The sequence below is a fragment of the Propithecus coquereli genome, unplaced genomic scaffold, assembly GCF_000956105.1.
Source record: "Propithecus coquereli isolate 6110/MARCELLA unplaced genomic scaffold, Pcoq_1.0 Scaffold111, whole genome shotgun sequence".
Lineage (NCBI taxonomy): Eukaryota > Metazoa > Chordata > Mammalia > Primates > Indriidae > Propithecus > Propithecus coquereli.
This window is the reverse complement of record NW_012135081.1, coordinates 7,315,570-7,335,385: the sequence shown is the minus strand read 5'-3', so window position 1 is coordinate 7,335,385 and position 19,816 is coordinate 7,315,570. Positions and strand designations below refer to the sequence as shown.

At 49.6% G+C, this 19,816-nt stretch overlaps 2 protein-coding genes across 2 annotated transcripts; both read left to right on the top strand.

Moving 5' to 3' along the window:
- The first annotated feature begins 799 nt into the window (after positions 1-799).
- LOC105816088 (retinol dehydrogenase 16-like) lies at positions 800-5,443 on the top strand. Its single transcript, XM_012651406.1, has 4 exons — positions 800-1,112; positions 2,870-3,128; positions 4,477-4,640; positions 5,223-5,443. The coding sequence occupies exons 1-4, from the start codon at positions 800-802 to the stop codon at positions 5,441-5,443; spliced, it is 957 nt and encodes a 318-aa protein (XP_012506860.1).
- A 2,394-nt stretch (positions 5,444-7,837) lies between these two features.
- Positions 7,838-19,606, top strand: SDR9C7 (short chain dehydrogenase/reductase family 9C, member 7). The gene is made up of 4 exons (XM_012651418.1): positions 7,838-8,272; positions 10,632-10,890; positions 11,566-11,729; positions 18,726-19,606. Exons 1-4 carry the CDS (start codon positions 7,972-7,974, stop codon positions 18,941-18,943), a joined length of 942 nt encoding a protein of 313 aa, XP_012506872.1. The 5' UTR covers positions 7,838-7,971; the 3' UTR covers positions 18,944-19,606.
- The last annotated feature ends 210 nt before the right edge of the window (positions 19,607-19,816 follow it).

Sequence of the window (19,816 nt, the reverse complement as noted above, 5' to 3'; positions counted from 1 at the left end):
GTTTTTTGGCCATTATTCTGTCTTCTTTTGAAAAGTTTCTCTTCATGTCCTTTGCCCACTTTTTGATAGGGTCGTTTGATTTTTTCTTGTTGATTTTCCTGAGTTCTAAGTAGATTCTAGTTATCAGCCCTTTATCGGATTTGTAGCATGCAAAAATTTTCTCCCATTCTGTAGGTTGTCTGTGTGCTCTTTGACAGTTTCTTTGGCTGTGCAGAGCTTTTTAATTTCATCGGGTCCCGTTTATTTATTTTGGTTGTCGCCGTGATTGCCTTTGGAGTCTTCTTCATAAATTCTTTGCCTAGGCAATGTCTAGAAGAGTATTTCCAACATTTTCCACTATAATTCTAACAGTTTCACTCCTGAGGTTTAAGCCTGTTACCCAGCGTGAGTTGATTTTGGTGAGAGGTGAAAGGTGTGGATCCTGATTCAGTCTTCTACATGTGGCTATCCAGTTTCCCCAGCACCATTTATTGAATAAGGATTCTTGTCCCCAGTGTATGTTTTTGTCTGCTTTGTCAAAGACTACATGGCTATATGAGGATGGTTTTATATATGACTTCTCAGTTCAATAATATTTTCTAATGGGGAAGGACTTGAGGTCTTTCAAGGGTCCGTATCAGTACTTGCAACAGCAGTGCCAAGAGCAGAGAGGTGGGGTGAGGAAAGTGAGGGCTCCATGCCAGAGTGCCTCAAGGCTTCCCTGCCATCTGCCACCCTCTGTGTTCCTTACTCCTCCTGTCTAAACACTGGCCATAGTCTCCTCGTACCCCAGTCTGTGTGTGTCCGTCTCCCCAACGACATGTGGCTGTACTTGGCAGCCCTGGTGGGCCTGTACTACCTTGTGCGCTGGTACCGGGAGAGGCGGGTGGTGAGCCACCTCCGAGACAAGTACGTCTTCATCACGGGCTGTGGCTCTGGCTTCGGGAACCTGCTGGCCAGACAGCTGGACATGCGCGGCTTTAGGGTGCTGGCTGCGTGTAGGACAGAGAATGCGGCCGAGGAGCTGAGGGCCCAGGTGTCAGACAGGCTGGAGACGGTGACTCTGGACGTCACCAAGACAGACGGCATCACTGCAGCCACCCAGTGGGTGAAGGAACGCGTGGGAGACAGAGGTACCCCCCAGATTCCTCTTTGTGTCTCTCTCGTCTCTCTCTGGGAAGGGGAACTTTTGTCTGCTAACTGGGAAGGTTCCCAGGACGTTTGGATTTTCGAGGTCTGTGAGCTTCGCGTTTTCCAGAGCAGAATCCTACTGTGCCTGTGTCTGAGTCACAGGGTCCGAGGGGCAGGCACAGCCTGTGTGTAGGGTCGACTCTCTGGAACAAGGTTGGGCCCTTGAGCCAGACCTTGAGCCTGGCAGGCGACAGTGGGGGCCTGGGCCAGGCTGGAACCAGGCTCATGATCTCGGCATTTCTTATTGGTTCCTTCACACTTGTCCCCCCAAGGACTCTGAGATTATCTGTCCTCACTTCACTCATGAGGATGGAGGCTTAGAGCGCTGAAGGGACCTCGTATCACATATTCAGTGATAATTCCTGTCCTTCTGCTACATTATGCTGCCTGTTCTTTCTGTGAAAAGGGAGATCGTGGATTTCTTTCTTCTGATTAGAAATGTAAAACATGCTCATTGAGGAAAACGTAGGATAGAGGATAAAGGTAAAACAACATTCACCGTAATCGCACCCTCCAGAGTTAATTACTCTCTGCCTCGCGTGTTCTGGAATGCGCTTTATACCATCAAATCTCTCCTGAAACGTAACATTGCATGTCTGCATATTTATGCTGAGAGAATATAATTTATTTAAGCAGTCCTATATTGTTGGATGCTGAACTTAGTTTCCCACCTTTCCTGGCATAAATAACATCTCAGCAAAGATTCTGTAATGAGGTTTGTTCACATGCTTAGCAACGTTATTGAAGTAAAGTAAAATGATGGGAACACAGAATACTCATTTGTTGGAGGCCACGAAAGGTGTTGTGTGGGGGAAGCACTAATATTGCAAGGCCTTATTCTCTTTCCACTATTCCTACATTAAACTCTGTCTAACTGCACACCGGCCCTGGCCCACTGAAAAGCCTGCTCCTGCTGACCTTGGGTCTGTAGGTGGGGAAGTCAGACTATTTCAAATCTTGGATGCTTTCTTTGTTCCTGAATATTTCGCAGATCATCTTCACAAGAGCTAAGTTGTCTCGGGAGCCGTGCGGTCATGTCAAGGGTGGACTTTGGGGAGGGTGGAAGGAGAGGTTGACACTGCCTGGGGTAAGGGTGCCATCTGGACACTGGAGTGGCCTGAGGCCTCCTCCCCTGTCTGCCCCATGTATCATTGCATCACAGCCTGTCCCCTAATGACCAAAGCAGGCCTAATCTCTATGCTCCCCAGTCTTAGGATTTTAAGTGTGTCTTTCCCAACCAGGGCAGAATAAACAATTATTCATGGGGTTTTTTAGTCTTCTTTTCCCTTTTTTCCTTTCTCTTCTCTGATTTTCCCTTGACTTCTTTTACCCAATTTCTCTTTTACAGTCTCTGTCTCTCTCCCCTGATGAGATATTTGATGAGCACTCACTCTATTTTCTCAAACTCTGTCCATGCACTTAACAAAGTTGGGTTCATTGCACGGTGCTTTCCAGGCACTGGGAGCAGAGATGACAAGGACGATCCCTAACCTCTAATAGCTTGAAGAATATGCAAACCCTGACACCCTTAAGTCATCACGTCCTCATTTCCTCTCCTCACTCTTTTCCCCATATCAAGTAGCACATTCTTCTTGACTCTATAAATAAACTCAACTGGAATGTGAACTTGAACCCCAGCTGTGTCCACACCGCACACACACAATACAGTGTTGCTCTCTCAATTTCCCACTGTCCCTAGGACTCTGGGGCCTGGTCAATAACGCTGGGATCTCCAGCCCCTTGGCCCCCAATGAGTGGTTGACGAAACAAGACTTTTTGACCATACTGGACGTGAACCTGCTGGGGCTGATCGAGGTGACTCTGAGCCTGCTGCCCTTAGTGAGGAAGGCAAGGGGCCGCGTGGTCAACGTCTCCAGCATGGCAGGTAGATTGTCTCTTGTAGGTGGTGGCTACTGCATCTCCAAGTACGGCGTGGAGGCCTTCTCAGACTCCCTCAGGTATTGCACTGGGATCGGGCCCTGCCTGAGTCCCCCTGTCCCTGGTCTTCTATGGGACCATTTTACAGGGGTTTGATTTAATCACACTTTTAGCAGCGATCCCTCTCTCAGCCTTTTTGGCCCTACCCCTTTCTGGTTTTAGCCAGCCATTCCTTGGGATCTGCTGTCCATGTTCTGGTAGATGGAGGGGCCCCAGGCCTAAAAATCATGTCACATCCTTCTGAGCCTTCTGAGGAGGGTCCACACACAGGACATGTCTGAAGCAGAGTGGAAGTGGGAGAATTTGGCTGCAGGGCCCGTGTCCGCAGCCACTGAGATACTCGGGTGCAGGGAGCCCTTGAGGGGTGGGTGCGGCCTCTGACTCGGCACAACACACAACAGCGGGCACTAGTGTGAGTGCAGCATCAGCGCACCCTAGGAAGGCAGGGTTGGCTCCTTGACCTAAAAACCCCTATAGCTGACAGGGGGAGGGAGAGAAGATAGAAAACCATTGTTGCCAACCCTTATGGGGTTGTGACCAAGTCAACCATGGTGGCTGTGGCAGCCCCCAGATTTGGGGAGGGTCCTGGCTGTGAGGTCTGAACTGAGAACTGAACACCTGGACCTGACAGTGTGCTAAGGAGGAGTGGGCAGGGCTCCTGATGAGAGGACGGCATCAGTCCCGGCCCAGGGTGAGTATTCGCCAACCACCCGTGCTGCGGGGTCTTCCTGGGCCAAAGGACAAGGCCAGTCCAGGTGTGAGGAGCTAGACAGGTGGGCAGGAGTGGGCTGTGGGGGCCTGTTGGCCTCAGACACTTACCAAACTTCATACTGTTGGCCATGGAACCCATGGCGGGGGTATACTGAGGGTGACTGCTTGGTGTAATGGGCATCTAGACACCCACGGGCTGCAGGGAACAGAATGGCTGTGCGTGTGGGGAGCCGAGACTGAAGGCAGAGGGATGCTCCCCAGAAGACAGCCACAGTAGCCCCGCTGAGAGATGGCCAGAGAGTTTACTGGGGCAGCAGAGGGAGGAAGGGGACTGAGAAGCATAGAAGGCGAAATGGGCGAATCCTGGTGATGCCCTGGATGTGAGGGGAATGGGGGAGATAGCCCAGCAGTGGTGCCTTGCAGCTGATGCCAGGGGATTTGGAGCTAGTGAGCTTGGTGTGTAAAATATGTCAACCCTATACACAGGCAATGCCATGGTCATGATTTTTGTTGGTCTTCTGCTACACTTCCCAACGTGCCATGCTTTCTGGCTTATTCTACCACCACCTTGTGTTAGATTTTCATTGGGTTTATATGTATTTTGTGTTCGCCTGCAAGACCTCTGAACTCCTTGCCTTCCGCCTGTCTGTCTCCCAGGAGAGAGCTCGCCCCCTTTGGGGTAAAAGTGGCTATAATTGAACCTGGTTCCTTCAAGACGAACATGACCAATACTGAGAGGGTTTTGCTGCACATTCAGGAGGTGTGGGACCGGGCCCGACCCGAGATCAAGGAGACCTATGGCGAGAAGTTTCTGGCATCCTGTGAGTGCACTGTGCACAGTGAGAGAACTAAACCTTGGACCATGATTAATGTCTCCAACACCATGAGGGGTCTGTCCTCCTGCCGGGTAGTGGGGAGAGGGAAGTTCAGCCTCGTCACAAAATGGGGACCTTCCGCCTCATTCCCAAGGTGCCGTGTGGTCAATAGGTCACCTAGAGAAGGAATCTAGGCTCACCACAATTGGAACCACTGTCTCACCTGGTCCCTTCATTATTTTGAAGAGGAAACTAAAGACAGAGAGGGAAGATACCATGGACTCCTGCATGGCCAGCTGGGTTTGGAGAGGGCTTGTGTTCCTACGCTTAGACTCTGTTAGCAGAGACCTTCAACTTATGTGGTCCTGATATTCCCAGGATGAGAGGCAGGAGGTGGCTTAGTGCAGACCAGTTGTTCCTGGGACAAGGATGGGCCTTATTGTTCCCTGGGGAACCTGCATCAATTAGATTTGGGGCACATCACTATGGGGCCCAGGAATTCTTGGGAATTTCCCTCCTAACTTAGAGTTGTAAATGGGACCTGAGGGATGTGCCACTCCATTAAGGCTGTTTTCTCATCCTGAACAGACTTCAAGGCACTATCTAAAAACCGTTTGCCAATATGCAACGAGAATCTGTCCTTGGTGACGGACTGCATGGAGCATGCGCTGACCGCCTGCAACCCCCGCACCCGCTACTCAGCTGGCTGGGATGCCAAGCTCCTCTACCTCCCCATGAGCTACATGCCCACCTTCCTGGTGGACGCCATCCTCACCTGGGGCCTCGAAAGGCCGGCCAAAGCCCTGTGAAGCCAGGACTGTGGCACTTGTTTGGGTGGGGTTGGATGCTGTGTGAGGGGTGTTTGTCCTAGGGAGAGAAATAGGGTGGAGGGTGAGAGGTCTCATATTAGCAGGTCACCTGTCCTTCCTCTGTCCTCACCTCTGGCCATGATGGATGAGGGGTGATGTGTCACAGTGTGGGAAATAGAGAGGTGGGAGGGAGCTCTCAAGTCTCCAGGGTCGTGTTCCTCACCCCCTCCTCACATCTGCCCCAAGCTTTTCCTGGGACATTAGGCAGGAGTCTGGGGATATTAGGAGAAAAGAAACACATTTGCAGCTTAGGAAGGGAGACCGAGTCACATATATTGGCATCTTATTTCCTTAGGCAATCACTGAAGTCTCTGACCTCAGGGCCCACATGCCACCCTAAGGAATGCACACTTTTGGGAGGGCAGAAACAACTGGGGTGAATGGGCCAGCCCACAGCTGCTCTGCCTCCTGTACCCCGTATCAAGCTATGCCTTGCCTGGACAGTCTACACCCTCCTACAGGATGGAAATTGCCTGGAGAGGAGGGCTCCCTCCTCTAGATGTACCTGTGCACATGGGGTGGGAATGGGGAGGGCAACCACCAACCTGACCCATCAGGCCTCAGGTGCCAACTCAGCATGGAGACCTGTCATGTGAGAGTGAGAGGCATTCCCAGCCCTGGGAGGAAGAGCCCTGTACATGGTCCCACAGGCTTCATACTCCTACTTCTGTGGCCCGTATTTTCAGTTTCAGGCAAGGGGAACACTGCCTTGGCCAGCTGTCAACAGAGTGGCCCAGGAGGTGCTGAGTTAGGCCCAGGCCTATATTGGGGCAGTTCTGAGTCACCCCCACCCAGGTCCAGAGCCTACCTCTGGATTTTACCTGTATCCTCAAGAACTGGGATACCCACTGCTCCTGGGCCTGCTTAGCCCCTGAGTGATATGGTCTGACTTCTCCCAGCTAAGGCTTCCCTGTTCATTCACCCAGGAGGCAAACAGAGACGGGGAGGTGCTTCCCAGATCCAGTGTAGGACAAGCTCTGCCACAGGGTGGCATGAAGTAAGGTTTGCCTTCCACCCCTGCCCTCCTCCCTCCCCTATGGGCTTTGGGTCTGCTCTTCAGGGATGGGTCCATGGTCTGACCATCCCCAAACCCCACTCCAAACTGTCTTAGAACAGAACAGCCAAGCTCTGCTGGGCTTTCCCAAGGTGACACCTGCTTTATCTGATTCTGGGGATGGCCAGACTGGATAAATAGTGGAGTACAGAGATGCATCCTTTGTCCCTTCACTCTAGGGAACTCTGTGGCCCCATTTCTGTGTCAGATCCTCTAAAGTGAGAAGGTATGGGCTGGTGACCAGGCTCCTGAGGAATAGTGATGCTGGAGATTGATCCATGGAAGCACACTAGGCTCCAGCATCATTCTGTCCCTGAATCTTATGCAGTTCTGGGTGTGGTCCCTCACTACTCACACCTTTGTCTGGTTTCCTCATTTCCTTTCCTTCACTACCTTCCCCCCTACCTTTCTGTCAGTTCTTTGCCCAATTGCCTGGAATCTCTCCTTCTTCTCCAAGTCCTGACCCTGAGAATGTTCTAAGTCTCTGGCCCCAGTTCTCTGCTCCTCCTATATCTCATTCCCTCCCAGAGCCAAGGACTTTGCCCAGGCCCTTCCCTCTGCTGCCCTGTGAGCACATGAGCCCTGCATCATCTGGCTGGGTACTCCTCACTGGTGACCCGAGTGTCCCCCCTGAAGGCTTCAGGCCCAAGTCCCTCAGGTCCTTCTACTTTTGGGGAGTTGGGGCCTCACGTCACCAGCCTCCCCTATAGGAGGACCCTGCTGCTTCTAGCCTCAGACGATGCAGGCCCATCCACCCTGGGGGAAATCCTTTGTTTCTCATTCTCTTTCATGATGGAGACTTACCTAAGAATTCCAAAAAGCTGCTGACCTGGAACTTGTTTCTCTTGGGGTTTGGAAAGCACAGAACCAATTTTTTGTTTGTTTGTTTTGCATTAATGAATTTTTTTCCCTGAAAATAAAAATTAAATTTATTTACATGCCTGTATTAATGACAAATGATTTTGATCCCTGGGCCAGGGCTGGGGCTGGGATGGGGAGTTTCCAGGGGGGCTCTCTAGGCTGAGTCCTCCTTTCTCATTTACTCCCCTTACACCAGGGGGTGAGCCACCTGTCATCACCAACATTGCCACTGGGGATTTTCCCACTCTTGGCCCCTTTACCCATCAGGGCAAGGGGAGAGAGGGAGGCAGCCACCAGCACTGTCAGAGGTGACAAAGCTTCAGGTTGGACTTGAATTTCTTGCATCTGGGCTAATTGGTATGGTGATGCATCCACCTATAAAAATTATAGAGTGGCTCACCCAGAGGCCCCGCATCTGTTGCAAGCAGTGGCAGGGAGGAGAGCTCTTCTTCCCCGTGGGTTCCAACAGACTGCCGACTGGGGCTCAGAGGACCAGCCTTTCCTGCTGACTCCTGAGCCCAGTCCTTCCTGGCCATCACTTTCCTCCTGCCCTATGGCGGCTCTCACGGACCTCTCCTTTATGTACCGCTGGTTCAAGAACTGCAATCTGGTCCGCAACCTCTCAGAGAAATATGTCTTCATCACGGGCTGTGACTCGGGCTTCGGGAACCTGCTGGCCAGACAGCTGGTTGATCGGGGCATGCGGGTGCTGGCTGCTTGCTTCACTGAGGAGGGGGCCCAGAAACTTCAGCAGGATACCTCCTATCGGCTGCAGACCACCCTACTGGATGTCACCAAGACTGAGAGCATCCAGGCGGCAGCCCAGTGGGTGAGGGACCAAGTGGGCGAGCAAGGTGGGGCGAATTGCATTCTTTGGCTCTCTCCATATCTCCTTCTTTCTCTCTCTCTCTCTCCCCTAAAGCGTCTGACATGATGTCCACCTGGGATGAGAGAGGTGATGTGGGGAAAGGGGTTGAGGCTCTGGCTCAGTCGTATTGGAAGCCACTGTATGGTTTGGCCTGTTCACATGAGGGGGTGATTTCCCAAGGAAGTTTTCTCTCCTGGAAACTCAGAGGAACAGGGAAGAGGTTAACATAGGAGGTGAGGGAGGGAAGATGTGTACTGTATGTCCAAACCTCTAAAGATGGAGGTGCCTCTCTGAGACTTCAGGAATCCTAACCATCAACTCCTATAGAAATACAAAACTCATTTCTTGTTGGGATTAGACCAGTGGGAGGTGGAAGGGGTGGGAGGTTGCATCCCAGGAGTGGATGCATTTGCTCTCCTTAACTGTGGCAGGCAGGGGAGAGAGAGAGTTCTTCTTGACATCACAGTAGATGTTGGTTTCACTTCAGGACAAGTGTCTGTGTCAGAGTGGCTGATTCTACTGGGAAAGGAGGCTGTGGACTGGGGCTGGACCAGGACTGCACAGGGACCTGCCCCACAAACTTCCAGCACACAGGGTGTGGGTGCAGGAACAGGAGGAACAGGATGGCTGGGTTGCAGCAGCCTGGGGGAAGTCCTCACTCCTACAGGAACTAGTCTGAGATCTGCGCATAGGGGTAGGCAGCAGAGCCCTGGAGCCAGGAGGAGCCAGACAGTAACTCCTTGCTTTAGTTCTCTCCTTAGCACTTACGACTATTCAACATATAATATATTTTACTTATTATTATTATTTATTGTCTGTTTCCTCTCCTAGAATAAGGCTTCCTGGGGGCAGGGCTTTTTGTCTCTTTTATTTACTGCATTTAGTGCGTGGAATAGTGTCTGGCACTTTGATGCTCAATAAACATTTGTCGAATGAACTAATTATTGAATAATTCAGCAAGAGTGAGCCTCTTTCTTCAAGAGGCTGCCTTGGCCAGCACCCTACATTCATCCTTGAGCCACCTGAATTAATGATTCACTGGGTATATGAGTTTCCTGTTGCTGCCGTAACAAATTAACACAAATGTAGTGGTTCACAGCAACACGTAGTTATTATCCTTTAGTTCTGGAGGAGAGAAATCCCAAATGGGTCTCACTGGGCTAAAATCAAGGTGTCAGCAGAGCTGTGGTTTCTTCTGGATGCCTTAGGGGAGAATCCATTTCCTTGCCTTTTCCAGTTTATAGAGGTGGCCACATTCCTTGGCTGGTGGCCCACTTCCTCCAACTACAAGGCCAGCAAGGTCGAGCTGAGTCCTTTCCATGCTTTTTCCAGTTCTCTGATTTCTGCCTCTTTCTTCCCCTTAAAAGGACCTTTGCGATTATATCGGGCTCACCAGGCTAATCCAGGATAATCTCTCCCACTTAGCAGTCAGCTGATTAGCAACCTTCGTTCTGTCTACAATCTTAATTTCCCTTTCCCATGCAGTCCACCATGTTCACAGATTCCAGAGATTAGGGTGGGAATATTTTTAGGGGACCATTATTCTGCCTAGGCCCCTGGGCAAAGTCCTTGGTCTAAGAAGCACTGGGAACTGGGGGGCAGGGGAGGGACGCCCAGGGAGAGGAAGTGACTTGTCCAAGGCTGGACAGGACTGGAACTGAGGCTCTTCAACCCTGGGCCCCTGCAGAGTGGAATGACAACACTTGGCATCATTTTTCTCCATTTATACCATTTAAATATCTCGAACAGAGCCCTTATCACATGTTTCCGTAAGTATTTTATTTAAATGTTTTATATATTTATTTATAATTATTATTATTTACTCTCTGGTTTGTGAGCTCCTTGCAGGATAAGACCCTGTGTCGTTCATTTTCTGTCTCCTTTGCTCTGTGATTAGCACAGAGTAAATGCATGAATGAATGAAGTGTGCATGTGAGAAATGCAGTTGGTTACACTGAGGTGAATAGGGAGGGGAAGCGTGACAGGGGAAGGAATCCTAACATTAATCCATTGCTATAAGAATGATATCTCTTATCCCAGAGGTAGTAGTTTAGGTACTGTTAGCTAAAGCCTGGATTGTGGCTGCTACAGAGCCCCAGGTAGCTTGCAGCCTTTCTGTGAATCAGGAAAAAGAGCCTTCTGGGGAAAACTAATCAGTAAAAGGCACATCTTCCTTCAGGCTGTTATAGCTCCCCACCCCAGGCCCCAGGCCCGGCAGTTTTGTGTCTTGTGCACCTGTCCAATCACCCTTGGTGGCCCTGAGCTGATGCAGAGTCGACCCTGGTGCTTTCCCAGAGACGCTGCTGATTTTTGTGTGGTTCTCTCTCCCTCTATCTTGCCCCCAGGCCTCTGGGCACTGGTGAACAATGCTGGTGTGGGCCTGCCCGGTGGGCCCAGTGAATGGATGACCAAGGAGGACTTTGTGAAGGTGATCAATGTGAACCTGGTGGGACTGATCGAAGTGACCCTTCACATGCTGCCCATGGTCAAGAGAGCCCGCGGCAGGGTCGTCAACATGTCCAGCTCTGGTGGTCGTGTCGCTGTCATTGGTGGTGGCTACTGCGTCTCCAAGTTTGGCGTTGAGGCCTTCTCTGACAGCATCAGGTGACTGGTCCCTGGTATCAAACCACTGTGGGTGGGAATCCCAGGGGATTCACCCCAGGAAGAGAGGGCTGGGGTGACAGTGTGTGGGCAGGGGAGTCCTGCATGGAGGAAGCTAAAAATAAAACAGTAGCAGAAGAAAAGTTAGACCTCAAGGGGCCTTCGCCAAGGACCAAGAGAAGAAGGGATGAGGAGAAGTTGTGGTGTGGAAATAGGAGGGGTCCAGTGGGCCTTCCCTTGAGCTTCCCCAGAGCAGGGGAAACCCTATTTGGCCCTGTGGGAGTAGGAGGGAGAGGCCCCAAATATACAGTTAGGCTTGGGGCAGCAGAGGATACAGGCCTTTGTGTAGACCCCTCACTCCTTTTGCCATGTGGGTGTTGGGTGTGGGGCTGAGGGTGGGAGAGGCCTGGTAGAAGGCAAGACCTTGGCCTAGATTCTCTCTTGTCTTCTTCCCCTCTGGCTTCGCCTGATGCAAATTGCCCAGAGACTGCTGGGCCAGTTTGGGAAAGGGCCGAGGCCCTAAGGAAGGGCTTATTTGCATGAATTTGCAATGCCCTGGCCCAGTGCAAGGGTGAAGAAGTATCTCCAGGTTCCTGGGGAGACAGGCCCCTCCAGAGGTGACTCTCACTGATGACCATTATCTTGGGGCCCAGACTGAGTGCAACTCTTCTTTCCCAGGCGTGAGCTCCACTACTTTGGAGTGAAGGTCAGCATCATTGAGCCCGGGAACTACCGGACATCCATTCTGGGCAAGGAGAGCCTGGAGCAGCGCTTTCGCAAGCTGTGGGAGCGGCTGCCTCAGGAGACCCGGGAGAGCTATGGGGAGGAGTACTTCCGCATCTGTGAGTTCCTGGGCATGGGTCTCGGGGGTCACTGACCAGCTTTCAATTTATAGGTGTTGAAACAGAGGCTCAGAGGGGTTCGGGGCCCAAGGACACACAGCTAGTGGCAGAGCTGGGGTTTGAGAATAGAGACCCAGTGGCAAAATTGTGGCTGCTGGGGAGATGGGGGAGGTAAGAGATGCTGTCCACTCCTGGCACCTGCTCCCAAAGCATCATTATGCAAGTGAATCCAGTGAAAATGCGCTGAGATGAGTCTGCAAACGTGACTAAGAGCATGGCTGCTGGAGCCAGACTGCCTGAGTTCAAATCCTTGCTCTGCCACTGACCAGCTAGAAGACTTTGGACATATTACCTAGTCCCCTATGCCTCAGTTTTCTCGTCTCTAAAATGGAGCTGATGATAGTGCCTACCTCACAGGATTGCTACGAGGATTAATGTGTGTGAAGTATCTTGCACACTCTGAGTGCTCGTTAAATAAAGAAGAAAATGAGCATGTGGGTATTTAAAAGGGAGGGTCTCTAGGCGCTCCCCTTCTGTCCCTGAGCTAAAGGCGTCCTGTGAACCTTAGGTGTTTTGGGAGGGTAGAGACAGGGCATGATAGCTGTTTACCATTTTGCCCAAAAACTTTGTGTTGCAGAAGTGGTCTCCCGAACGTCATATGTATAATGCCATGACATAAAAAACAAGACAGCCATTTCTTCATTTAATACATGTTTTATTGTGAGGTCACCATGTGCCAGGCACTGAGAGTGCCATGGACTAGAAACATGGGGCTATGAAAGAAGAGCGGGGCTGGGAGTAAGAGCCCCAGTTCAGATTGTGGAGTGGGAGAAAGCTTCTCTGAGTTGACTCTGAGAAAGAATAAGAGTGAGGTGGAAAGGGCAAAGGGGGGATAGGCAGGGACTTTTTTTGTAGGAAGGCTCTGAGGTAGGAAACTTTTTGAGGAATTTTAAAGAAACCAGAGGGTGGGGAGCAATGGGGGAGGGCTGGAGGGGGCACAGGATAAATTAGAGCATCAAAGCATACCAACAATTAAGGATGTGATCTGATTTGTGATTAGAAAAGACCACTTTAGGCTGGGCGTGGTGCCTCACGCCTGTAATCCTAGCACTCTGGGAGGCAGAGGCGGGAGGATCGCTTGAGCTCAGGAGTTTGAGACCAGCTCTGAGCAGAGCGAGACCCCGTCTCTACTAAAAATAGAAAAAATTAGCAAGTCAACTAAAAATAGAAATAAAAAATTAGCCAGGCATGGTGGCTCCCGCCTGTAATCCCAGCTATTCGAGAGACTGAGGCAGGAGGATCGCTTGAGCCCAGGAGTTTGAGGTTGCTGTGAGCTAGGCTGACACCATGGCACTCACTCTAGCCCGGGCAACAAAAGCAAGACTCTGTCTCAAAAAAAAAAAAAAGAAAAGACCATTTTGGTTGCTGCACTGTCCTAGGCTAGACCAGCCAGTGGTTTGGACTGGAAAGAAGGTAGAGAAGTTCGAAAGAAGTTGATGGATGCCAGGTGTATGTTAGACCTGCTGCTACTGGGGCTGAAGGAGAGAGAATCTTGAAAGACAAGTGCTAGGTTTTAAAGCTCAAGGAACCTGGTGGATGGAGGTATTATTCATTCATTGATTTAGGGAAGCCTCAGGGAAAAATATTCAGAGAAGTATTCCTTAGAGAAAGTAATCTTTTAGTTGTGGACATGTTAGAATTCTGTGAGGAGAAAATATGTCTGAGGATTTACCTTAGCTGGGACTTTGTCAGTAACAAGTGACAGAAAATCCAACCGAAATTATTCAGGAAGAAAAGGAATTTCTTAACTCGCATGACTAAAAATTTGAGCCAGATGGGCTTCAGGTACAGCCTGATCCAGCTCACAAATGATGTTATTAGAGCCTGGTTTCACCCTATGTCTTGGCTCTGCTTCTTTTATATTGACTCCAGTCTCACAAGCTCTCTGCCCTGTGGGGGTCACATGGCTGTAGCATCTCTTCACCTCATCCTAGGGTGAGGTCTGCTGGAAAAAGGGAGAGTCCTTTCCAGGAGCTCCCCATAAAGTCCTAAAGTTCACTTTGACTTAGAGGGCCTTTGGTGGCTGAATCAGAAGGAGCCCAGGATATACCCAGCCCTGAATCAATCACTGTGCCTGCCCAGGAGAATGTGAAAGTCTTGTTGGCTCAGGCTGGGTCATGTGCTCTGCCCCAACCAAAGGACTCAGAATGGGAGAGGCATGGATCCCTGAAGGGAAATTGGCAGCTGCTGGGAACAAGGGGAGTAGATGTTAGCAGGCAGGGGGAATAATGTATATCCCCCGTGTGATCGCTCTAAAACTCCCTCAGCAAAGAGTAGTTGAAATTATTTATGGAGTTCCTATGAGGCTAGAGTGAAACAGACTCAGTCAGTGTCTGGAAACTTCACAAAGTCATTTTCTAAGTAAGTAATCAACGCAGTGAGAGTCTTTAGTGCAGCCTGAGAAAGAGGCCGTGTGTGGTGGCTCTTGCCTGTAATCCCAACATTTTGGGAGACCAAGGCGGGAGGACTGCTTGAGGACAGGAGCTTGAGACCAGCCTGGGCAACAGAGCAAGACCCCATCTCTTACAAGGAATTTTTTAAAACCTTAGTCAGGCTTAGTGACACATGCCTATAGTCCTAGCTACTCAGGAGGCTGAGGTGGGAGGCTCGCTTGAGCCCAGGAGTTCTGGGCTGCAGTGAGCTATGATTGCACCACTGCACTCCAGCCTGGGTGACAGAGCAAGACCCTGTCTCTAAAAAAGAGAAAAAGAAAAAGAAAAAAAGAATATGTATACGTATAAAGGCAAACTTCCTCTGAAAACCACTTGTCAAAAAGCTAGTATTTTTATACTGAAGAATAGTTAAGGATTGTGGGTTTATAAAATACCGTATGCTGATTCATCTGTAGTCCACACCATAATTTCAGAGGAAAATTTTCAGGCAGATGTCAAGTATCTTTAGATAAAACATTTTCCCAAATGTTTATACTCTAATTTTCACTTCGGTTACCTAGTATTTACTGGGATACAGAGATGAGACAAAGTCTCCAGGAATCTAGTAGAGGAGGTCGAAAAGGACATACAACACCACATGGAGAATTGTGCAATAACGACATGCATACAAACCAAAGCAACAGTACAGAGACTTAAATCTGCTCTCACAAAAGCCTCACAGAGGTGACAATGCCTTAGTGAGTTTTGAAGGATGAATAGGAGTTCACCAAAATGGAAAGAGATGGCGGGTGTTTTGCAAAGAAGAAAGAACATGAGCAATGCTTTTGGAGACCTGACTTAGTGTTGTATGTTTTGGAGGCAGTGTGGATTCAGGGCTTGGATTCCAATGGTCCCTTTAATCATGTTACACAACTTTCTAAACTTCCGTTTGTAAAGTATAATTCCCCTGTAATCCCAGCTGAAGTGGGAGGATTGCTTGAGCCCAGGAGTTCGAGGCTGCAATGAGCTATGTTGACGCCACTGCACTCTAGTCAGGGTGACAAAGCAAGACCCTGTCTCTGATTAAAAAGAAGAAAAAGGATGGGTGGTGGCTCACACCTGTAATCCCAGCACTTTGGGAGGCCAAGGTGGGAGGATCATTTGAGGCCAAGAGTTCTAGACCAGCCTCAGCAACATAGAGAGGCTCTGTCTCTGCAAAAAAAAAAAAAAAATTTTAATTACCTGGGTACGGTGGTGTGCACCTGTAGTCCCAGCTACTTGGGAGGCTTAGGTGAGAGGATCGCTTGAGCCCAAGTGTTTGAGGTTATGTCAAGCTATGATCACACCACTGCACTCCAGCCTGGGCAACCTTGCCTCTGAAAAAAAAGAAGAAAAAGAAAAAAGTATGATTCCTCTCTCACAGAATGCTAGGAAAATTTTAAAAACATGCAAAAATGCAGAGTATTGGCCGGGCACAGTGGCTCACACCTGTAATCCTAGCATTCTGGGAGGCCAAGGCGGGAGGATCACTTGAGGTCAGGAGTTCGAGCCCAGCCTCAGCAAGAGCGAGACCCTGTCTCTACTAAAAATGGAAAGAAATTAGCCAAGCAACTAAAAATATAAAAAAAATCAGCCAGGCGTAGTGGTGCATGCCTGTAGTCCCAGCTACTTGGGAGGCTGAGGCAGGAGGATCGCTTGAGCCCAGGAGTTTGAGGTTGCTGTGAGCTAGGCTGACGCCACGGCACTCTAGCCAGGGCAACAAAGTGAGACTCTGTCTCAAAAAAAAAAAAATTAGCCAGGCACGGTGGCACATGCCTGTAGTCCCAGCTACTCGGGAGGCTGAGGCAGGAAGATCGCTTGAGCACAGGAGTTTGAGGTTGCTGTGAGCTAGGCTGACGCCACGGCACTCTAGCCAGGGCAACAAAGTGAGACTCTGTCTCAAAAAAAAAAAAATTAGCCAGGCACGGTGGCACATGCCTGTAGTCCCAGCTACTCGGGAGGCTGAGGCAGGAAGATCGCTTGAGCACAGGAGTTGGAGGTTACTGTGAGCTAGGCTAATGCCACGGCACTCTAGCCCGGGCAACAGAGTGAGACTCTATCTCAGAAAATAAACAACAACAAAAAAAGAAGTGCAAAGTACTCAGCTCAGCTCAACTACAGTGAGAGTTCAATGCACCTTAGCCATTGTTACTATCGCTGGTCTGGCAAGAGTGAAGTGTGAAGGGGCTGTGGTGGGGATTAAGATGGGGAGAGATAGAGGGATCGGGTTATACATGGCTTTGATGGCTACACCGAAGAGTATGGACCTTATTCTGAAGTCACTGGAGAGACTTTTAAATGGTTCTCAAATGACTAACCAGATTTGTATCACTGTGGGAAGGATCAAGAGGCCAGCTGGGAGGCCATTGCAGAAACCCAGTGAAGGAACGGTAAAGACTTGAAGTTACAAGTCGTGGTGGTTGTGGGAGGGAGGGGCTGTGCGACAGCCTGGAGAAACATTTAGGGGTGGTCATACTGCACCACTGGACACAAACTCCAGCAAGCTGCTGTGGCCAACCTGGCTTATAAAGCCCAGGACCAGGCCCCAGGGTTCTTGCAGTCATTTTTAATTGCACCCAAAATAGAACCATATTGGAAATGGCTAATTAATAGCAACCGATGTGGACACGGTCCCAAAGAAGTGGCATGCAGCATCAGCAAGGCAGATGCATGCGCAGTGTAGTACTCTGGTATGATACTAACAGACCTCGAGTTAATGCTCAGCATTGCTCGGGAGAAGCCCAGGCACCTGGTCAAGTTTCTTTTTTTGTCTCAACTCTGCTGTGAAGGCCCTCAAAAATTCTCCTTTCAGTCCCTCTTTCTTCTTGGGAAGGGTCTACTTCAGAAGCCCAGGACTTGACCCTGGCAAAGGAGAAGGGGACAGCAACTAACCTACTGGGCTCTTGCAACGTGCCAAAGACTGGTCCTTGATACTTTATAGACTTTATCTTGCTTAATTCTTGCTGTATCAAAAACGGTTTCCTAGATGCCCAAAGCCAAAGCCCACGTTCTTCCTGTCTGACTGTAGAGGAGAGTGACAGGGCTCAATGGGTACTTCTGTCCTTCTTCCCACTCCATGCCTAGCAGGGTGCCAGCACTGAAGAGCAGCTAGTAAATATTTGCAAGAACAATGAAAGGATGTGCCTCATGCCGCTTCCCATGTCTGGGGTAGCATCTTCTAGCCCACCTATCAGAGCCCAGTCCCCAACCCATCTCATCGTGTCAGCCTCCCCCACCTCCACCGCCCGCACACGCTCCCTGGCTCTGAGGGAAGCGCGTAGCCCTGAGCACCCGGAACAATTCTTTTGACACTCACCTGCCTGCCTTAGTCCCATTGGTGGTGGACTCCACCCCAGGCTTGAGGTCAGAGGACAGGGTGTGTCTTCCCAGGACATTATTACTCTACACACAGTCTGGCTTTAAGCTAGCATGGCTCTTTTGGGAACTCCAAAATGTGATTTGGCTTTTTCCCCACAGCAGTTTTCTCTCCAGGAAACAGAAAGGGAATTTCTTAGAGTCTGGAGTGAAGGGGACTTCAGTGACACTGCTCTGCCCTCACCAAACACCCACTTGGTCCTGACCCCAAGGGGGTGAATTCTCTGCCTGCCTGGACCATTGTTCCCCTCAGGGAAGTCTGACTTGCAGGCACCATTTTGTCTGGAGTCCTTGGGGCTCTCATTGAAGCATGAATCCCACCAGCCCACTCCTGTCCCAGATTCCTGGGGCAAGGATGCAGATGAGGGCCAGTAAGGGCATAGTGTGGCCTGTCTCCTGTTTGTGTTGTGAGCTTTGGCAGACTTATATTTGATACCAACCAGGTGCCCTGCACCCATCTTCGCACCTGTGTGCACAGTGCAAGCAAAACAGCCCCTCACATTGGTTAGAGCCCTAGAAGATGCCTGTGTGTGCCTTAGATCATTTGAGCCCACAATGGCCTTATGACCAAGGGAAAGGGTAGTATTAATATTTTTTAATAATATTTTCTGCTGCACGCTTTTGTAGAAAATTTGGGAACTCTAGGCAGTACATAGATGAAGAAAAAAAAGCCTCCAGTAGCTAGGAATCCCACCAGCCACACAATATTTTTACTTCCTTCATTTCAATTTTTTTGCACTTATATACGTGTGTTTTCTATCCTGTCCTTCCTCACTGTCTGCTTTGCTATTAATCATCTTTGTTATTCTCCAGGGCAGGTATTATCCCCATTTTACAGAGAAGGGAAGTTTAAGCACAAGGTCATACAACTAATGAGTGGCACAGTTATGAGAAGAACTGTACCCGCTAGTCTAATACAATAGTAGGAATTCAAAGCACAATTGTTGAATTCAGGAAGAGGAAATAAGATTATTGGTAATAATTTTATAAATGGGTGTTTGTGTACAGGACAACCTGGAGGTTGTGGCAGACCTTCCAGAAATATTAGATCAGGGATCTGATGGAAAAGGAGCTTGGATGGAATTCAGAAGAAACTATCTTTATAAAGAATAACAGAGCCTTTCATTTGTTCCCTCGTACCCTCAAACAGATACTGAGAAGTTAACAAACATGATGAGGCTGGCAGAGCCAAGAATCAGTGATGTCACTAACAGCATGGAGCACGCTATTGTTTCCCGGAGTCCCCGGATCCGCTACAACCCTGGCCTGGACGCCAAACTCCTCTACATCCCCTTGGCTAAGTTGCCCACCCGTGTAACAGATTTCATCCTGAGCCGGTACCTTCCAAGGCCAGCGGACAGCGTCTGAGCTGGGGAGGCTCAAGGGGCGGTCGGTGGAGTGTAGCGGAGGGAGTGGGAGAAAGGACTGTGGGGTCATAAGAGGTGGAATCAGACATCCTGAGGGTACTGGCTGCAAAAGACAATTTGCTCGGCTGCGACTCACGGCTGGTGAAGCTACTGGTAACTTCTAGCAGAAGGTGAGTGCCTCTCCCCACCCGCTGGGGCCCCTTAGAAATCTGAGGTGGCCTTTGCGGGATCAGAGACCTACAGCGTGGCCCCAAGGACATCCATCACCCAGTCAGGATATGGCTTTTTCTGGGCCTGGAAAGTTAAGGAGAAGGAAACCATCTCCTGCTGAATCATGAGCCCCTCTCAGTTGTCACTGCCACTGGGAAGCACAGTGGGATAATCCAGCCCCCAGCGGAATCTCCACCGCCTTCCTATGGGTCTCTCAATGTGCACTAACCCGTTATGCAGTAGGCCAGACAAGGAGGGACAAGGTTGTATCAGAACAAAAGTTTAAAATATTTTCTCTCTTTAGATTTCTCTATCCATAGCTGATTGGGAACCACATGAAATAACATTCATTTATTTAATCACCATTGATTAAGTCTTCAAAAAATGATTGAATGCCTACTACCTACCAGGCACTGTGTATATGCTGGGGGGACATAAAGATGATTAAACCATGGTCTTGTTTTTTTTCAATTGTTTATTTTGTGTTTTGTTTTGTTTTAGCACCGTATCTAGTAGAAGAGAGGACAAACAGTGATAGAAGGAACAAAAATCAAAAAACAAAGTTTTAAAACTGCAAGGGACCCCGGAGGTCATCATCCAGTAGCTGCCAAACTTGGCTGTACATCACAATCACCCAGTTAATTAAAAATACAGATTCCTGATC